The sequence below is a fragment of the Schistocerca americana genome, chromosome 7 (assembly GCF_021461395.2).
Source record: "Schistocerca americana isolate TAMUIC-IGC-003095 chromosome 7, iqSchAmer2.1, whole genome shotgun sequence".
Lineage (NCBI taxonomy): Eukaryota > Metazoa > Arthropoda > Insecta > Orthoptera > Acrididae > Schistocerca > Schistocerca americana.
The window spans coordinates 341,126,011-341,146,003 of record NC_060125.1 but is presented as its reverse complement, the minus strand read 5'-3'; the positions used below and the strand labels follow the sequence as shown (position 1 = coordinate 341,146,003).

The following is a 19,993-nucleotide window of genomic DNA, read 5'->3' as shown; positions in this document are numbered from 1 at the left end:
TTATCAACCTGTTCAACCATAACGTAAAAATTGTAGTGTAACACTTAGATATTGTAGTTGAAGGAAACAAGTGACAACAAAAGAGGGGGAAATTACTGTTCTTGGTTCTATTGCACTTCATATACACGTTAGCTCCCATGCAATCGCATGAGGAAGTGGCATAAGTCAGGCAAGTCTCCTACATATTCTCCATCGACATTGGTTCCATACCTATCATATCTCTCTCCATTAAGAGTTCCATGGAAACGATTATGAAACTCGTGTTAATTTCGGTACATGGGCATTAAGGTAAGATACTCCAGATGTGTCATGTATCTTGTTTAGTGATGAAACCCCATTTACCAATCATGGCTAGGTGAACTGCCAAAATATGACCCATTGTTCTGTTGACAGCCCCCATTGTCTTCAACAGGTACATCGTCAGCATCCAGGAGTGTGAACATTTAATGTGGAATAATGAACCATCAGCTCATAGATGGAACACTAAACGAGCACAATTGTCACAACCTCCGAGCAGACCATCTTCCACAGATGCTAGAAGAAATTCCTCTGGAGACTAGGAGGAACCTGTGGTACTAACATAATGGCTGTCCAGCCCATATTGCATGAAGTACTACAGAATGTCTTCCCAAATTGTTACAAATTCTTGGACTGAAGGCAGAGGACCTGCACCTTGGCCGGCCCAGTCCCCAGATTTGACAGCTATGGACTTTTCTCTATGGTGGAAGGTGCAGAACTCTGTCTACGAGATATACCAACTACACCTAATGATACGCAGTGACGTATTACTGCGGCCTGCTCCGACATCTCCACTGAAATGCTAGCACATGTGCAACAGTCGTTACATGCCAGATTGCAAGCGTGTATTGCCACTGACAGTGGTAATTTTGAACACAATCTGTGATAGTGAATTGTCTCATCACTGGTCAGAAACCACATAACCAGTGAATGCGCTTTTGTTCCGCGTTAGTGTATGCTACAGCAGGTATTGTACAAGTTTCTGTGTAGGAACTTTATCACACCTTGTAAACGACTCCATTAGAATCCTGCAAGCGCTGCAGTCATGGACTGTGGGGCTGGTCCCGGCAGAGGTTCGGGTCCTCCCTCAGGCATGGGTGTGTGTGTTTGTCCTTAGGATAATTTAGGTTAAGTTGTGTATCAGCTTAGGGACTGATGACCTTAGCAGTTAAGTCCCATAAGATTTCACACACATTTGAACATTTATTAGAATCCCGCAAAACAAACAACACTGACATTCTAATTTACCCCACTTTTAGTTTGTTAATGTCAACAGCCTACCCCCATGAACCATGGACCTTGCCGTTAGTGGGGAGGCTTGCGTGCCTCAGCGATACAGATGGCCGTACCGTAGGTGCAACCACAACGGAGGGGTATCTGTTGAGAGCCCAGACAAACGTGTGGTTCCTGAAGAGGGGCAGCAGCCTTTTCAGTAGTTGCAGGGGCAACAGTCTGGATGAATGACTGATCTGGCCTTGCAGCACTAACCAAAACGGCCTTGCTGTGCTGGTACTGCGAACAGCTGAAAGCAAGCGGAAACTACAGCCGTAATTTTTCCCGAGGGCATGCAGCTTTACTGTATGGTTAAATGATGATGGCGTCCTCTTAGGTAAAATATTCCGGAGGTAAAATAGTCCCCCATTCGGATCTCCGGGCGGGGACTACTCAGGAGGACGTCGTTATCAGGAGAAAGAAAACTGGCGTTCTACGGATCGGAGCGTGGAATGTCAGATCCCTTAATCGGGCAGGTAAGTTAGAAAATTTAAAAAGGGAAATGGACAGGTTGAAGTTAGATATAGTGGGAATTAGTGAAGTTCGATGGCAGGAGGAACAAGACTTTTGGTCAGGTGAATACAGGGTCATAAATACGAAATCAAATAGGGGTAATGCAGGAGTAAGTTTAATAATGAATAAAAAGATAGGAGTGCAGGTAAGCTACTACAAACAGCATAGTGGCCAAGATAGACACGAAGCCCATGCCTACTACAGTAGTACAAGTTTATACGCCAACTAGCTCTGCAGATGACGAAGAAATTGATGAAATGTATGGTGAGATAGTGAAGGGAGATGAAAATTTAATAGTCATGGGTGACTGGAATTCGAGAGTAGGAAATGGGAGAGAAGGAAACATAGTGGTTGGATATGGATTGGGAGAGAAATGGAAGAGGAAGCCGTCTGGTAGAATTTTGCACAGAACATAGCTAACACTTGGTTCAAGAATCATAAAAGAAGGTTGTATACATGGAAGAATCTTGGAGATACTGTAAGGTATCAGATAGATTATATAATGGTAAGACAGAGATTTAAGAACCAGGTTTTAAATTGTAAGACATTTCCAGGGGCAGATGTGGACTCTGACCACAATCTATTGGTTATGAACTGTAGATGAAAACTGAAGAAACTGCAAAAAGGTAGGAATTTAAGGGGATGGGACCTGGATAAACTGACTAAACTAGAGGTTGTACAGAGTTTCAGAGAGAGCATAAGGGAACAATTGACAGGAATGGGGGAAAGAAATACAGTAGAAGAAGAATGGGTAGCTCTGAGGGATGAAGTAGTGAAGGCAGCAGAGGATCAAGTAGGTAAAAAGATGAGGGCTCGTAGAAATCCTTGCGTAACAGAAGAAATATTGAATTTAAATGATGAAAGGAGAAAATATAAAAATGCGGTAAATGAAGCATGCAAAAAGGAATACAAACGTCTCAAAAGTGAGATCGACAGGAAGTGCAAAATGGCTAATCAGGGATGGCAAGAGGACAAATGTAAGGATGTAGAGGCTTATCTCACTAGGGGTAAGATAGATACTGCCTACAGGAAAATTAAAGAGACCTTTGGAGAAAAGAGAGCCACTTTTATGAGTATCAAGAGCTCAGATGGAAACCCAGTTCTAAGCAAAGAAGGGAAAGCAGAAAGGTGGAAGGAGTATATAGAGTGTCTATACAAGGGCGATGTACTCGAGGACAATATTATGGAAATGGAAGAGGATGTAGATGAAGATGAAATGGGAGATATGATACTGCGTGAAGAGTTTGACGGAGCACTGAAAGACCTGAGTCGAAACAAGGCCCCGGGAGTAGACAACATTCCATTGGAACTACTGACGGCCTTGGGAGAGCCAGTCCTGACAAAACTCTACCATCTGGTGAGCAAAATGTATGAGACAGGTGAAATACCCTCAGACTTCAAGAAGAATATAATAATTCCCATCCCAAAGAAATCAGGTGCTGACAGATGTGAAAATTACTGAACTATCAGTTTAATAAGTCACAGCTGCAAAATACTAACGCGAATTCTTTACAGACGAATGGAAAAACTCGCAGAAGCCGACCTCAGCGAGGATCAGTTTGGGTTCCGCAGAAATGTTGGAACACGTGAGGCAATATTGACCCTACGACTTATCTTAGAAAATAGATTAAGGAAAGGCAAACATACATTTCTAGCTTTTGTAGACTCAGAGAAAGCTTTTGACAATGTTGACTGGAATACTCTCTTTCAAATTCTAAAGGTGGCAGGGGTAAAATACAGGGAGCGAAAGGCTATTTACAATTTGTACAGAAACCAGATGCCGGTTATAAGAGTTGAGGGGCATGAAAGGGAAGCAGTGGTTGGGAAGGGAGTGAGACAGGGTTGTAGCCTATCCCCGATGTTATTTAATCTGTATATTGAGCAAGCAGTAAAGGAAACAAAAGAAAGTTTCGGAGTAGGTATTAAAGTCCATGGAGAAGAAATAAAAACGTTGAGGTTCGCTGATGACATTGTAATTCTGTCAGAGACAGCAAAGGGCTTGGAAGAGCAGTTGAATGGAATGGACAGTGTCTTGAAAGGAGGATATAAGATGAACATCAACAAAAGCAAAACGAGGATAATGGAGTGTAGTCGAATTAAGTCGGGTGACGCTGAGGGAATTAGATTAGGAAATGAGACACTTAAAGTAGTAAAGGAGTTTTGCTATTTGGGGAGCAAAATAACTGATGATGGTCGAAGTAGAGAGGATATAAAATGTAGACTGGCAATGGCAAGGAGAGCGTTTCTGAAGAAGAGAAATTTGTTAACATTGAGTATAGATTTAAATGTCAGGAAGTGGTTTCTGAAAGTATTTGTATGGAGTGTAGCCATGTATGGAAGTGAAACATGGACGATAAATAGTTTGGACAAAAAGAGAATAGAAGCTTTCGAAATGTGGTGCTACAGAAGAATGCTGAAGATTAGATGGGTAGATCACATAACTAATGAGGAGGTATTGAATAGAATTGGGGAGAAGAGGAGTTTGTGGCACAACTTGACAACAAGGAGGGACCGGTTGGTAGGACATGTTCTGAGGCATCAAGGGATCACAAATCTAGCATTGGAGGGCAGCGTGGAGGGTAAAAATCGTAGAGGGAGACCAAGAGATGAATACACTAAGCAGATTCAGAAGGATGTAGGTTGCAGTAAGTACTGGGAGATGAAGAAGCTTGTACAGGGTAGAGTAGCATGGAGAGCTGCATCAAACCAGTCTCAGGACTGAAGACAACAACAAACAACAATGTCAACAGCCATTGTTCCACATAGAAAAATGATTTTGCACAAAAAATAACTTTATAAGCATTATTACAATGGGCTAACAAATGAGGCTCCCGAGTACCAATACATTCTGTGAAAACTGCACATCGATAACACTTCCCTTTTACCAATAATTTCGGTGAAAGTTTTAGGTGATTTGCCGTATATACACTGACGCAAAAAAAAAAAAAAAAAAAAAAAATCGCAACACCAAGAAGGAGTTGTGCGACATAAACAAAGTTTGGTAGGCGTGTTTCTATGTAAGTTGAAATTTCACGCCAGTCGCACAACAGTGGCGTTAGTAGGGCCACTATGAGGATGCAAATCAGGTTTGCATTAAATACAGGTTGTACTGGTCATGAATGACGTTACCTTTGAGACTGGGACGTGGTGAGTTCATGTTAAGTCAAGAATGACTCTAAGGCGAGAAAGACGCCGTTATGAACACCTCACTGAGTTTGAACGAGATCGTGTAATGGGACAAGGCGAAGCTTGGTGTTCCTTCTGCGATACTGCTGAAAGACTTGGCAGGAACGTAGCCACTGTACATGACTGCTGGCAGCATTAGTCACGAGAATGTACAGTCGCCAGAAGACTGGGCTCCATATGGCCATATGGCCATATCCAGAGGAACGACCATTGCTTTCGGGGTGGAGCTCTGGTCCATCGTTTGCTTCTACAGAAGCAATCTTCCTAGCAGTTGACACTGTAGTGACACAACGAACTGTTACAAACCGGTCACTTCAAGGACAACTCTGAGGCAGGTGCCCTGTGGTATGCATTCCACTGACCCCAACCACAGCCGCTAACGACTTCGGGGATGTCTAGCGAACTCTCATTTAAGGAGGAGGGTGGATGTCTGATGTGTTTTCTGATGAAGCTGCTTCTGTCTCGGTGTTAGTGATGGCCTTGTGCTGATTAGAAGTAGGCCAGATGAGGACTTACAATCAGCCCGTCTGTGTGCTAGACAGACTGATCTTCACCTGGAGTTATGTCCTGGGGTGCGACTTCGTGTGACAGCAGGATCACTTTCGTGGTTATTGCATGCAGTCTGATCACAAATTTGTACGTCAGTCTGGTGATTCGACCTGTTGTGCTGCCATTCATGACCAGCATACCAGGGGTTGTTTTCCAAATGGATAATGCTCGCCCACATACCACTGCTGTAACACAACACTCTCTACAGGTATGTCGACACATTGCCGTGGCCTGCTCGATCACCAGCCGAGCATATACGGGACATCATTCGATGATAACTCCAATGTCATTCACTACCAACGTTAATCATCTGTGTTTTAACCAACAAAGTGCAACAGGCATGGAATTCCATCCCACAAACTAACATTTGGCACCTGTGCAACACAATTCATGCAAATGCGCATGATTGCATTTAACATTTTGACAGTTACAGCGGTTATTAATGTATCAGCATTTCACATTGGCAATGGCTTATCTCGCACTTACATTAAACTGTAATCGTGCAGTGTTAATCACTTAAATATGTTACCTAGCAAAATGTGTTCCGAAAATTTCATTATTCTACATTAATTATTTTTTGGTTCTGCGCTTTTTTTCCATCATTGTATATGCCAGCTCTTTACCTGCAGCTTCACCTACAAATACATGTCACATATATTGCACACATCTCCTCCTCCCCTCTCTCTGTCGACCTCTCTTATGTCTTCTTTCTGCTGAGCCATGCCCATCTGCTGGCATACCATGTGGAATTCATTCCGATTCCACCTGCACGACACCCGGTGCCACGGGGCAGTGAAGATGTCAGGCACTACCAATCTTATTAACCTCCACCATACCCCTACTAAACACACATCAAGAAGTCACGTTAATATTGCACTGTGATCCATTTCCGAGCTATATGTAAAATTTCAAGTCTCTAGTTCATGTGAAGTTAATTGCAAAATTTGTACTGACATACGGATAGTCAGACAGACGTACAAAAAGGTGACCTTGGAAAAATTTATTAAAAATCACTGACTTCAAAGCAGGAAATGGTACTCTGACCTCTACTGGTTTCTGATGTGATGTTAATGCTACTTGAAAATTTCTCGGGTATTCAGCCGGGTAGCGTCGTCCAAAAGGCGCCTTAACACCGAAGAAGCCGAGACCGCAGCCTTCCGAGGATGAACACAAACCGGTTGCGACAGCGATCATACCATATGTCGGGAACACATCGGCAAAGATCGGCAGAATACTCAGAAAATATAATGTCAAGTGCGTGTTTCGCCCTCCATCCAAAACGAAAACATTATTAGGATCAGTCAAGTACGACTTAGGACTCCGGAAACTGGGAGTTTACAGGATCCCTTGCCAGTGCGGGAATATGTATATAGGCCAGATCAGCCGGACGGTACAGGAGAGATGTAGTGAACATACACGCCATACAGACAATGCACAGCCGACCAAGTCCGCCGCGGCAGAGCACTGCATCTCACATGGACATGAACCACGATGGCACAAAGGTGTTACAGCAATCGAACATCTTCTGGGATTGTCCCCTCAAAGACGCAGTGGAGATCCGGCTGCATGACGAACTAATAAATAAAGACGGCGGTTTCCAGCCAAGCAAAGCCTGGGATCCAGCTTTGAGTATGATTAAAACCCAACGACAGTCTACACGGAAATCCACTGAAGAAGAAGAATATGAAGAAGCATTGTCACCACGACGGCAGAGTTCCGCAAGCGGCCGTAGCCGCGGAAGGACTGCTGCCCATGATCTGTCGCGGGGCGCCGCGCTTCCGCCATCACCCAGCGCCGCCCCTCCCCCACCACCGGCAGCGGACCGCTCGGAAGCGCCCAGACGAAGGCTGCGGTAGAGGGGTGGATTCGGCATGCATCAGAGATCAATCAGACACCAAGAACGCCTGAAGATGGCAAGAAGTCGGCTTGCCGAAATATCGCACCTTTTGGACGGCGCTACCCGGCTGAATACCCGAGAAATTTTCAAGATTTCTGTACGCCGGGAAAACCTCAGATCACACATTAATGCAACTTCTCTTCAGTGGCCGTTGACGGCAGAGTCCCCATTGCCTAATAAACTGGAGCTTAACATCTATAAACAGTATTCTTCAGATCTGATATATATGATAGGAACCGCCTTCGTTTTAACAAATATTTCTTGCTACTCTCATTCTTGCTAATCTAGTACAACATAGGCTGTGGGAGTCAGCAAGGCTGTGGTGCAATTTTACAGTGGCGAGCCTGCTGCTTCAGCTAAACCTTAAGCCTCTATTTTCATCCTGTTATGAAATATCAGGGGTAGCCAAAAAGTTTTATTTATAACCTCAAAGAGAATCGAGCTGTGACCATGGAATTGAGTATTGTGTTAGTCTTCTTTATATTGTCACGTAGAAGAAGGTGTAATTAGCTGAATGACGAACACTAACTTCACTTAACGAACGTTTATTCAGCACTTGCACATACAAGAGCGGGGAGGGAACTCCCTCCGGCCAGGACACATACAGTATATACACAGTTACAGAACATTCCAGTACAATGAGTCTTGACATTTGTGAATACTTCTAGAATGTACTCAAACCGAATATAGAAATTAAAATTGTGCAGTCCAGGTCCCTCCATGCAACAGCCTAATATCATAACCACTACACCACGGTGCTACTCAGCTTCTTCTGCGACATTGCTCCCTCCTTAAGAGAACAGCGTCTCGGTGTTACGTCGTCCTAGTCCTGGAACGAGTCATCGGTCCTGCATCCTCCGACTCCCGATGACTGCTGCTCGCCCTGGCGGTGATCTTCTTAGAACTTCCATTGCCGCTACGCTCTTCGTCACCTTTCCTCTTGTTGCCTGTCGCTGGAGCTTCGAATTTACCCTGGGTTGCAGGATCCTCGTAGGGCTTCATTCGAAGGACGTGGACCGCATCTCTGATCTTTTGTCGTCTTGTGTCGGGGTCGAAATCTTCAACTTCGTAAGTAACATCAGATAACTGTCTTACAACCTTATATGGTCCAAAGCAGCGGCTGAGGAGCTTCTCAGAGAAACCAACTTTGCGAACAGGAGTCAAGATCCAGACGAGGTCACCAGGCTGGTAGACAACAGGGCGGTGGCTCGCGTCATACCTTCGGCGATCGTTTTCTTGAGCCTGCAGCAGGCGGAGTCGAGATAACTGCCGAGCTTCCTCAGCTCTGGTTAACACCTGGCCGATGTAGTCGTCGTCCACATCATCAGGATGTAACGGAAACATAGCGTCCGTCGTCGTAGAAGACTCACGCCCATGCACCAGGAAAAATGGCGTAAATCCTGTGGTGTCTTGTTTGGCGGTGTTGTAGGCAAACGTCACGAAAGGCAGCACCTCATCCCAGTTACTCTGCTCAACACTGATGAATATTGATAGCATGTCGGCCAAGGTCTTATTAAGCCGTTCAGTAAGCCCGTCAGTTTGCGGATGGTAGGCAGTCGTCATGTGGTGAGTAATGCTGCACCGTTGTTTATCTCTGTCACAAGATTCGATTGAAAAACTTTCCCTCGGTCATCAATTAACAACCTTTGGGCACCGTGTATTAATACAATATATTCCATGCTGAATTTGGCTACCTCGGATGCTTCGGCTGTTTTAACGGCTTTTGTAATGGCATAGCGTGTCAGATAATCAGTGCAAACAATAATCCATCTATTGCCACTAGCAGACGTTGGAAATAGTCCGAGGAGGTCAATCTCAACACGCTGGAAAGGCGTTTCGGCTGGTGGAATTGATATGAGTCGGTCAGGTGGTTTCTGAGGAACTGCCTTTCTCCTCTGGCAATCTCGATAGTGCGACACATAGTGACGGACACTCCTAAATAAACCTGGCCAGAAAAATCTCTTGTGGATTCTATCGTATGTCTTAATAAATCCCAAATGTCCGGCCTCAGGAGTGTCATGGAATTTCTGTAGAACATCTAAGCGCATGTGTTTAGGAATCACTAGTAGCCACCTCTTTCCAAACGGATCAAATTTTTTCTTGCAAAGCAATCCATTAACTACCTTAAATTGTCCTTTCACATCCTCTGACCGATTTAAGGCAAGCATAATTTGAGATATCTTGGCGTCCTTCTTCTGCTCAGCAAAGAGATACTGGAGTGCAGCGAGACAGTCACTATCTTCATCAAAGTCTTGATGTTTTTGCACAGGGTTTCTTGAAAGACAGTCGGCATCTTAGTGTTTTCTTCCACTTTTGTACACTATGGTAATGTCATACTACTGAAGACGTAGTGCCCACCTGGCGAGTCGTCCTGTTGGATCCTTAAGACCTGTCAACCAACAAAGTGAATGATGGTCTGTAACAACTGTGAAAGGCCTTCCATAGAGATACTCTCGAAATTTGCACATGGCCCAGATCACAGCAAGACATTCTCTTTCTGTAGTTGAGTATTTTCTCTCGGCTTTTGTAAGTGTCGTAGAAGCACAGGCTTCTCTTTTCCATTCGAAATTTGCATCAGAACAGCACCGATCCCATACCCACTGGCTTCTATGTGTAGTTCTGTAGGTACTCTCTCTTCATACAGGCCAAGTACAGGGTCAGTCGTCAGAGCTTTTCGCAGCACATCGAAAGAGTCTTGTTGAGCACCACCCCAGACAAATTTAGCATCAGCTGTTAACAACTTTTGAAGTGGCCTGGCTTTGATACAAAAGTCTTTGATAAAACGACAGTAATAAGAACATAATCCGAGGAAGCTTCTCACATCTCTAATACTTTTAGGAATAGGAAATTCCGTTATAGAGATCACCTTTTTTGGGTCTGGCCGCACATCTTCGTTTGACACAAGGTGTCCATGTATTTTGATTTCTTTTGCTCCATAAAGACACTTTCTTGGATTAAGTTTTTTAGTCCGCCTTGTTGGAGACACTTAAGAACGGCCCTCAATCTCTTTATATGTTCATCAAATGTCTCTGAGAACACTATAATGTCACCTGAATAACAAAGACACATCGTCCACTTCAGGTGACGTAGAAGATTATACATCATTCGTTCAAAAGTTGCTGGTGCGTTACACAAACAAAACGGCATTACCTTAAACTCATACAGGGCCTCTGGGGTGATGAATGCAGTTTTCTCATGATCAGCATCATCTACTTCGATTTGCCAGTATCCCGAGTACATGCCCAGGGTTTAGAAAAACTTAGCCCGCTTCAGACAATCTAGTGCATCGTCAATTCGTAGAAGAGGGTAAACGTCATTTTTAGTTACCTTATTAAGCTTCCTGAATCAACACAAAAGCGCCAACTGCCATTCTTCTTACTGACGAGGAGCACTGTGGACGACCATGGGCCCTGCGAAGGCTGAATGATGTCATTCTTCATCATTTTCTCTACCTCGTCGCAAATTATTCGACGTTCTGTTGCTGACACACGGTAAGCACTCTGTCTTATTGGTTGGTGGTCTCCAATGCTAATCCGGTGCTTCACTGTCGATTTGTCTAATTTGCTCTTCACCTGTGGGCCGGCCGCGGTGGTCTAGCGGTTCTAGGCGCTCAGTCCGGAACCGCGCGACTGCTACGGTCGCAGGTTCGAATCCTGCCTCGGGCATGGATGTGTGTGATGTCCTTAGGTTAGTTAGGTTTAAGTAGTTCTAAGTCCTAGGGGATTGATGACCACAGATGTTAAGTCCCATAGTGCTCAGAGCCAATTGAACCATTTTTCTTCACCTGTGGATTGAAGCGTTCAGAGAACTCTCGAAGAATGACAAGTAGCTTCTTCTGTTGTTCCTTAGTGAGATCTGATGATAGTCGAGCTAGAAGATCTTGTCTTGTAGTGGTAGCACTAATTTCGCCCACAGACTCGGGATGGGAGGTTTCTATGACACTCAGCTGTTCTGCAGTTAACGGCTCAGCGTTTGCTACGCACATGCGTCTTGGAAAGATCTGCGGTCCTCGGCGACAGTTAACTATTCACAATTCACCGAATCCGTTCTTAAACGAGACGACAGAGGCTGGGTTGACCAAGTTATTCTCCAGTGGTATGCTTCTCTTACATTCCACTACAAGATCCATGGGTTGATGCATGGCATAACAAATGACGGTTACCTTTCTAGCGCTGACCGCAGGAATGATCACTTCATCCAGTACACATAGTCCCCACACACTCGGATGCACATCTTCCTGTTCACAGTATCTCATCTCGTCTAGCATAATCTTCGAGCGGCCACAATCTATAATTGCCTGAGAAGCTTTCAAAAAGTCCCATCCGAGAATGACGTCATGACTACACTCTTGTAAGTCGATGAATTCTAAGGGCTATGAATGGCCACTTATACTCACATGAATGGTACATCTTCCTGTAGGTTTTACATATTTCCCGTTAGCCACCTTCAGCATAGATGTTTTGCTGTCGATGAATACGGTTTTCTGCAACTGTCGACAGTACTTGCCCAAAATGACTGAATGTGATGCTGCAGAGTCCACAAGAGCTTGGGCTGGTCGGCCATCCATGAGGATATCAAAGCAGTTTCCTATCATTTTTGTAGTGATCGACGGCGAAGGATTTTTCTCTTCAGCGGCCTCACCTCCAAGGAAGGTTGCAGCGGCTAGGTGATCTACTGGAGCTTCTAAACGGAGATGGAGACCTTGATCGGCGTGTTGGGGAGCGTCCCCTGCAGCGACTAGCTTGCGACGATGGTGACATACGTCGTCCTGCACTCATATCATCTTGTTCATCTTCGTCGTCTCGGGGTTGGCGTCGGCTAAGATCTGTTATTCTTTGTTTTTCTCATTCACACACACATACGCACGCACGCAAAAGACAAAGATAGTGACACAGTGACAGTTGGCAACATTATATATTGTAACGAAACACACGTTCAACACACAGTGAATAGAGCAAGTGAAATTTTATTACAAATGTGAGTGAAAAAAACGCGGGAAATCGGCTATCTGCAATGTGGGAACCAAGTAAAAACATCTCCAGGACTACACACATGGACTACCAATATTGGAAATCGTTAGTAACGCCAAACGATAATTAAACCTAATGAACCTTGCGCTGCAAAACTTGTCTCTAACCCGAAAAAACAAGAAGATGATTTTATTATACACCGACGGAAAAAATTTCAGCTCCAAGGAGGAGTTGTGTGATATTTCTATATCTAAAATATGATATCAATTGAAATTTCGCGCCAGTCGCATAAGAGTGGCGCTAATAGGTTTGCATTAAAAACATGTTGTAGTGGTCGAGAGCGTTAGTTATCTATGAAACTGAACGTTAATGTTAGTCAGGAAAAGACGCCACTGCCAACACCTCACTGAGTTTGAACGAGGTCGTTTAACAGAGCTATGAGAAGCTGGATGTTCCTCTGCGATCTGCATAAAGACTTGGGAGGAATGTAGCCAATATATATGATTGCTGGCAGCGGTCGCTACGAGAATGTACACCCACATGAAGACTGAGCTCTGGACAGCCATGTTGGATTATCAAAAAGATTGACCATTGTGTTCTGTGTATGGCTCTGGAGCATCATACTGCATCTGCAGCAGCAATTTGAGCAGCAGCTGGCATCACAATGAGAACGAATTTCTCCAAATCGGTTACTTCAAGGACAGCTCCATGCCAGGCGCCCTGTAGCGTGCACTCCACTGGCCCAGTACCACAGCCATCTGCGACTTCAGTGATGTCAAACGAGAGCTCAGTGGAGGGCAGGGAGAAGGCCTATTGCGTTTTCTGATGAAAGCTGGTTCTATCTCGGTGCCAGTGATGGCCGTGTGTTTGCTTACGAGGAAGCCAGTTAAGTACCTACAACCAACCGGTCTACATGCTAGACACACTGGACCTACATCTGAGGTTATGGTCTGGGGTGCAATTCCGTACGACAGCAGGAACATTCTCATGGCTATCCCACGCACTCTGACTGCAAATCTGTATGTGAACCATGTGATTCGACATGTTGTGCTACTACTTATGAACAGCATTCCAGGGGGTGTTTTTCAACATGATATTGCTCATCCACATATTGCAGTTGTAAAGCAACATGCTCTGTAAATTGTTGATATATTGCCTTGGCCTGCTCGATAACCCAGTCTATCTCCAATCGAGCACATGGGGCATCATCAGACAACAACTCCAGCATTATCCACAAACAACTCTGTCCCTACCTCTACTGACCAGCCAAGTGTAACAGGCACGGAACTCCATCCCACAAACGGACATCCGGCACCTGTACAGCATAATGCATGTACGTTTACATGATTCCAGTAAAATTCTAGTGGTTACAACGGTTATTAACGAATCAGCATTTCACATTTGCAATTGCTGATCTCGCACTTACGTTAACCTGTGGTCTTGCTATGTTACTCACTTACATATGTTACTTACATGTGTAATCTAGACAAATGTATTCCCGAATTTCATTACTCTATACTGATTACTTTTTGTTGTTACGATTTTTTTCCTTCTGTATACATGAAGACTAACATGTATTACAGGCCACTGAACATGCTTCTTAAGTAAAAGAAGCGAAACGTAATGGCAAAAAAACTGCCTTTTATTTAGTTGCAAAGACGGAATATACATCCATGAAATTTGAAGCTACTTAGGTGCGACGGAAGACTATCAGCTTTGTTTTGTTCAAAATGGCTCTGAGCGCTATGGGACTTAACTTCTGAAGTCATCAGTCCCCCATAACTTAGAACTACTTAAACCTAACTAACCTAAGGACATCACACACATCCATGCCCGAGGCAGGGTTCGAACCTGCGACCGTAGCGGTCGCGCGGTTCCACACTGTAGCGCCTAGAACCGTTAGGCCACCCTGGCCGACTTTGTCTTGTTCAAAATGTGCAATATGATGAAAACTGATCCATGACATATTTTCACTTTTTCCACAAACGCCTCGATTGTTATACACTGGCCTTTGAACAACAGGATTTCCTTGTCTCTTATGATTCTCAGCTCTTGAGAGTGAGTGAGTGAGAGAGAGAGAGAGAGAGAGAGAGAAATTGGGGCATTTCGTTCTCTGCCATTTAGTGTGGGTTGGCAACACTGGAAGCTTCTGCACCACCTAAACACTGTCCCATTTAATGGTGCATAGTTGCCATACATTTCCACCACTCCAGTATGCGTTGTGGTAGTGTTGTTCGCCTTAAAATTGAGAAAATGGATTCTTGCAAGATAGGTGTTCAGATAGATAGTAAGCTGTTGTGGAAAGCCCACGTTCAGGATCTTGTTCAAAGACTTAATACTGCCATTTTTCCTATTCGAACGGTATCAGAAGTGAATGATCGTTCGACGCGAATATTAGTCTACTTTGCTTATTTTCATTCGTTATTGTCATATGGTATTATATTTTGGGGTAACTCTTCTCATTCTAAAAGGATATTTTTGGCTCAGAAACGGGTGGTTCGGGCAATAAGTGGTGTTGGTTCACGAACCTTATGTTGACCTCTGTTCACGAGTCTGGGTATTTTGACATTGGCCTCTCAATACGTATATTCCTTATTGTCGTTTCTTGTTACCAATATTAGTTTATTCCCAAGAATAAGCAGCTTTCATTCGGTTAATACTCTGCAGAAATCAAACCTGCATTTGGATCGGACTTCCTTAGCTCTTGTGCAAAAAGGTGTGCAGTATACTGCTGCATCCATTTTCATTAAGCTGCCACTCGAATTCAAAAATCTTAGCAGTAATCCACGCGCTTTCAAATCGAAACTGAAGAGTTTCCTCATGGGTCACTCCTGCTATTCTGTTGAGTAGTTCCTTGAAAAATTAATCTGATTTTTATTGTATTGCTGATAGCGTTCACTTAAACTTATGGACTGACGTTTTTAAGGTTCATGAACAATTATTTTTATCTGTTGTTACGTTTATGTTGTAATTTCATGTACTGACACGTTCCATGACCTTGGAGATTTGCTCCTCAATTTGGTCCTACGAAACTTGACAAGTAAATAAATAAATAAATATTCCACTTTATTCATATCCAGCGCTATTTTATTCTGGCTCCTCTAATGACAAGCTATGATACTACGGCACGGGAATTCCCAGAACTTCTTATGCCCACGTAGGAAATGCCAACGGTGTAAATGTAATGATAGGATCCGACCAGTGGTATTCTGTTCAGTAGGAAAATAATTTTTCCAGTCAACATGAAGCAGGCCCGCCCAGACAGCTGAGTGTGTGTTAAAGCACCAGCCTGGACGTGCAGTTTTCCACATCCCACTAGATTAATATTGGGCTACTAGCCAACTCCCACCTCCGTTACTCGGTTCGCAAACACTGGAAAAATTTTCGGTCATTTTATAATGAATGACACTACACGCACACAGTTGGAATATATGTATTCTGTCCCACCAGGGATGGCGGCGATGTAAAGACCTCACCCCTTAAATTAACCACGCCACTCCGTTACCAATCATGACCGGACCTGTGCCTATGTGAAGAAAAGTCACAAGAAAGAGAAGAAGATGAAGTCAGATTGGAAGCATGACAGCATTTAGTCTTGAGACAAATTCATTCGGTTTTTCTTCATACTTACAGTGGATCAAATATGTGAGCCAAGCTGCTGTTGAGCGGATAGTAGAAAGCGATGGGTAGGTGCAAGAAAGGCACCTTTGTCATCACAAAAGTGCAGCGATCTTTCTCCTCCACTTTGGGGTTGCGCGTCTTCTCCAGGTAATCTCTGAACATAGTGTGTTCCACGTGCTGTTTCTCCCTCAGGTAAACCAAGTCATCTGTCAAAAATTTAGAGGCAACAGTCATCTAACGCATTTAGTATGCTGGTGATGTACACTGAAACACATGCCGATTAAGTTATTGACTTATTCTGTTACAGATATAAAATAGGAGGGCTATTTAGAAAGTAAGGACCGATCAGTCACGAAATCAAAACCAAAGTGAAAATAAAAACTGTTATTTGCAACAGTTAGCTACTTCTCTACATAGTCGCCACTCCAATGTAGACATCTGTCGTAGCGTTGTACCAACTTTCCAATACCCTCGTCACAAAAGGGAACCTCCAGTGCTTTGTGACTGTTCTCTATGTTGGACTGCAACTCGCTGTCTTCATAGCCAGCGGTTCATTTGGGTAAAGATGAAGACTCGGAGGGAGCCAAGACCGGGTTGTATGGTCGCTTATCAAACGCTTCCCATCGAAAACGCCACAGGAGCGTACTCACTGCCCCTGCAGTTTGTGGCCGAGAACTATCATAAAGAAGGAAATCCATGACAGGTACGTTATGTGAGGTTGCATGAAATCAGGCGAAGTCGCTCGGTAGTCTTTCATACTTAACGGGAGACATTGTTTTCTAGACATCTCAACGTGATCACTGTGCGCTCAGAACTGAGAGTAGTGGCGTGACGCTATTATCTACAGTCATACTGGAGACACTGCCCAACACATCAGTGCAAAGCTTCATCAAATTTCTACTGTTGTTTCCATTTGGCGACAGATCGTTCCCTATTTTCCGAATAGCCCTCCTATAAATAAGATAAAATTTCACCAGATAAAATACCAGCCAACTGTCTTAAATGAGCACACTGGTGTCTTTGGAGCTCTGTAGATAGTGCAGAGATGGTACCAAACGGTCATGTGATCCTCCACCGCTCGCGCAAGTCATGGAAGTGAAGTGGTGTCTACCTGCCAGTGATTCGTATAGAAGCAGCACAGTAAAATGGGATGACAAGTGAAAGACGGCAGTCAGTCTACCTTTCATGATATTTTGTAGTTTTATCAAGTTCTGCAATTATCTTTTCTCTGCTTGAATTTTAATAGCATTTTTACCATCCCAGGGAAGAGGGGGAGGGGGGGGGGGGTCCACAATGGAAACCGACTAGAGTGAGTGCTATTTTCATTTCTATTACGTCTGATATTCAGCATCCCATGAATCTTTAACTACCTTTCATAAACATAAATAATTGCTAGATTGTATGAATGAGGATGTAACTGATTGTGTGGTCGATTCACGTGGACTTTTTCAGTTTGCCCTTGTATCGAGTGGCAATAAATAAAAGGCAGCTTCTCAGGGAGATCCAGTGTGGGCTGTAATCATCGTTTGCCAGCGAAACTTGATAGATGTGCTAATCCATTAATGCGGAACCGATTTACGCTGGGAAAAATTATGTCCAATTTTGGCCAGCAGGGGTGCAAATCTGGAGCTTTTCAGCATCTCGTCGATGTCTTTGATGCTCATGTTGAAAAAATTGTGTTAATTGTGGTTAGCAATAAAATTAATATTAAGCCTTTCTCACTTGTTTCACATCCCGTTCCTGATCCATTATATATGTAAACTTTGTACAGTACATGAAAACATTCCTACATGTCTTTCTTGCATTCACATCTTCATATTTGCAACTCATGACCAAAATTTAAAAAATTTTCCATCGTAATCTGTTACCCATTAACACACTAGAATAGCTGCCAAATTTCGCTGTCAAGTGCTGTCATACTATAATTACTCCCCCTTAGCCCCCTCCCCACCCTTACCCCCCCCCCCCCCCCCCCAATGAACCAAGGACCTTGATGTTGGCGGGGAGGCTTACGTACCTCAGCGATACAGATAGCCGTACCATAGGTGCAACCACAACTGAGAGGCTAGACAAACGTGTAGTTCTTGAAGAGGGGCAGCAGCATTTTCAGTAGCTGCAGGGGCAACAAATGGTTCAAATGGCTCTGAGCACTATAGGACTTAACTGCTCAGGTCACCAGTCCCCTAGAACTTAGAACTACTTAAACCTAACTAACCTAAGGACATCACACACATCCACGCCCGAGGCAGGATTCGAACCTGTGACCGTAGCGGAGGCGCGGTTCCAGACTGTAGCGCCTAGAACCGCTCGGCCTTACGGCCGGCCTGGGACAACAGTCTGGATGATTGGCTGATATGGCCTTGTAACACTAACCAAAACGGCCTTGCTCTGCTGGTACTGTGAACAGCTGAAAGCAAGGGGAAACTACAGCTGAAATTTTTCCCGAGTGCATGCAGCTTTACTGTATGGTTAAATGATGATGGCGCCCTATTGGGAAAAATATTCCGGAGGTAATATAGTCCACCATTCGGATCTCCGGGCGGGGACTACTGCGGAGGACGTCGTTATCAGGAGAAAGAAAACTGGCGTTCTACGGATCGGAGCGTGGTATGTCAGATCGCTTAATTGGGCAGGTAGGTTAGAAAATTTAAGAAGGAAAACGAATAGGTTAAAGTTAGATTAGTGGAAATTAGTGAAGTTCGGTGGCAGGAGGAACAAGACTTCTGGTCAGGTGAATACAGGATTATAAATACAAAATCCAATAGGGGTAATGCAGGAGTAGGTTTAATAACGAATAAAAAAATATAATTGCGGATAAGCTACTACAAACAGCATAGTGAACGCATCATTGTAGCCAAGACGGACACGAAGCCCACGCCTACCACAGTAGTACAAGTTTATATACCAACTAGCTCCGCAGATAATGAAGAGATTGAGAAAATCTATTATGCAATGAAAGAAATTATTCAGATAGTTAATGGAGATGAAATTTAATAGTCATGAGCGACTGGAATTCGATAGTAGGAAAAGGACGAGAAGGAAAAGTAGTAGGTGAATATGGACCGGGGTTAATGAATGAAAGAGGAAGCAACCTGGTGGAATTTTGCACAGAGCATAACTTAATCATAGCTAACACTTAGTTTAAGAATGATGAAAGATGGCTGTATACTTGGAAGAGGGCTGGAGACACTGGAAGGTTTCAGATAACTTATATCATGGTAAGACAGAGATTTAGGAACCAGGTCTTAACTTGTAAGACATTTCCAGGGGCATATGCGAACTCTGACCACAATTTATTGGTTATGAACTGTAGATTAAAACTGAAGAAACTGCAGAAAGGTAGGAAGTTAAGGAGATGGTACCTGGATAAACTGAAAGAACCAGAGGTTGTGAGAGTTTCAGAGAGAGCATTAGGGAACAATTGACAAGAACAGGGGAAAGAAATACAGTAGAAGAAGAATGGGTAGCTTTGAGAGATGGAATAGTGATGGTAGCAGAGGCTCAAGTAGGTAAAATGACGAGGGCTAGTAGAAATCCTTGGGTAACAGATGAGATATTGATTTTAACTGATGAAAGGAGAAAATATAAAAATGCAGTAAATGAAGCAGGCTAAAAGGAATACAAACGTCTCAAAAATGAGGTCGACAGGAAGTGCAAAATGGCTAAGCGGGATGGCTAGAGGATAAATGTATGGATGTAGAGGTATATATCAGTAGGGGTAAGATGTATACTGCCCACAGGAAAAAAGAGACCTTTGGAGAAAAGAGAACCATCTGTATGAATATCAAGAGCGCAGATGGAAAACCAGTCCAAAGAAGGGAAAGCAGACAGGCAGAAGTAGTATATAGAGGTTCTATACAAGGGAGATGTACTTGAGGGCAATATTATGGAAATCGAAGATGATGTAGATGAAAATGAAATGGGAGATATGACACTGCATGAAGAATTTGACAAAGCACTGGAAGAC

The 19,993-nt window shown here is 43.8% G+C and overlaps 1 protein-coding gene across 1 annotated transcript in view; it reads right to left on the bottom strand.

Moving 5' to 3' along the window:
- LOC124622407 (ionotropic receptor 93a) overlaps positions 1-19,993 on the bottom strand; it is a 172,890-nt gene that overhangs the window by 20,028 nt on the left and 132,869 nt on the right. The window contains exon 8 of the mRNA XM_047148095.1: positions 16,037-16,232. Within this exon, the coding sequence (XP_047004051.1) occupies positions 16,037-16,232 (196 nt within the window). The remainder of the gene's footprint in view (positions 1-16,036; positions 16,233-19,993) is intronic.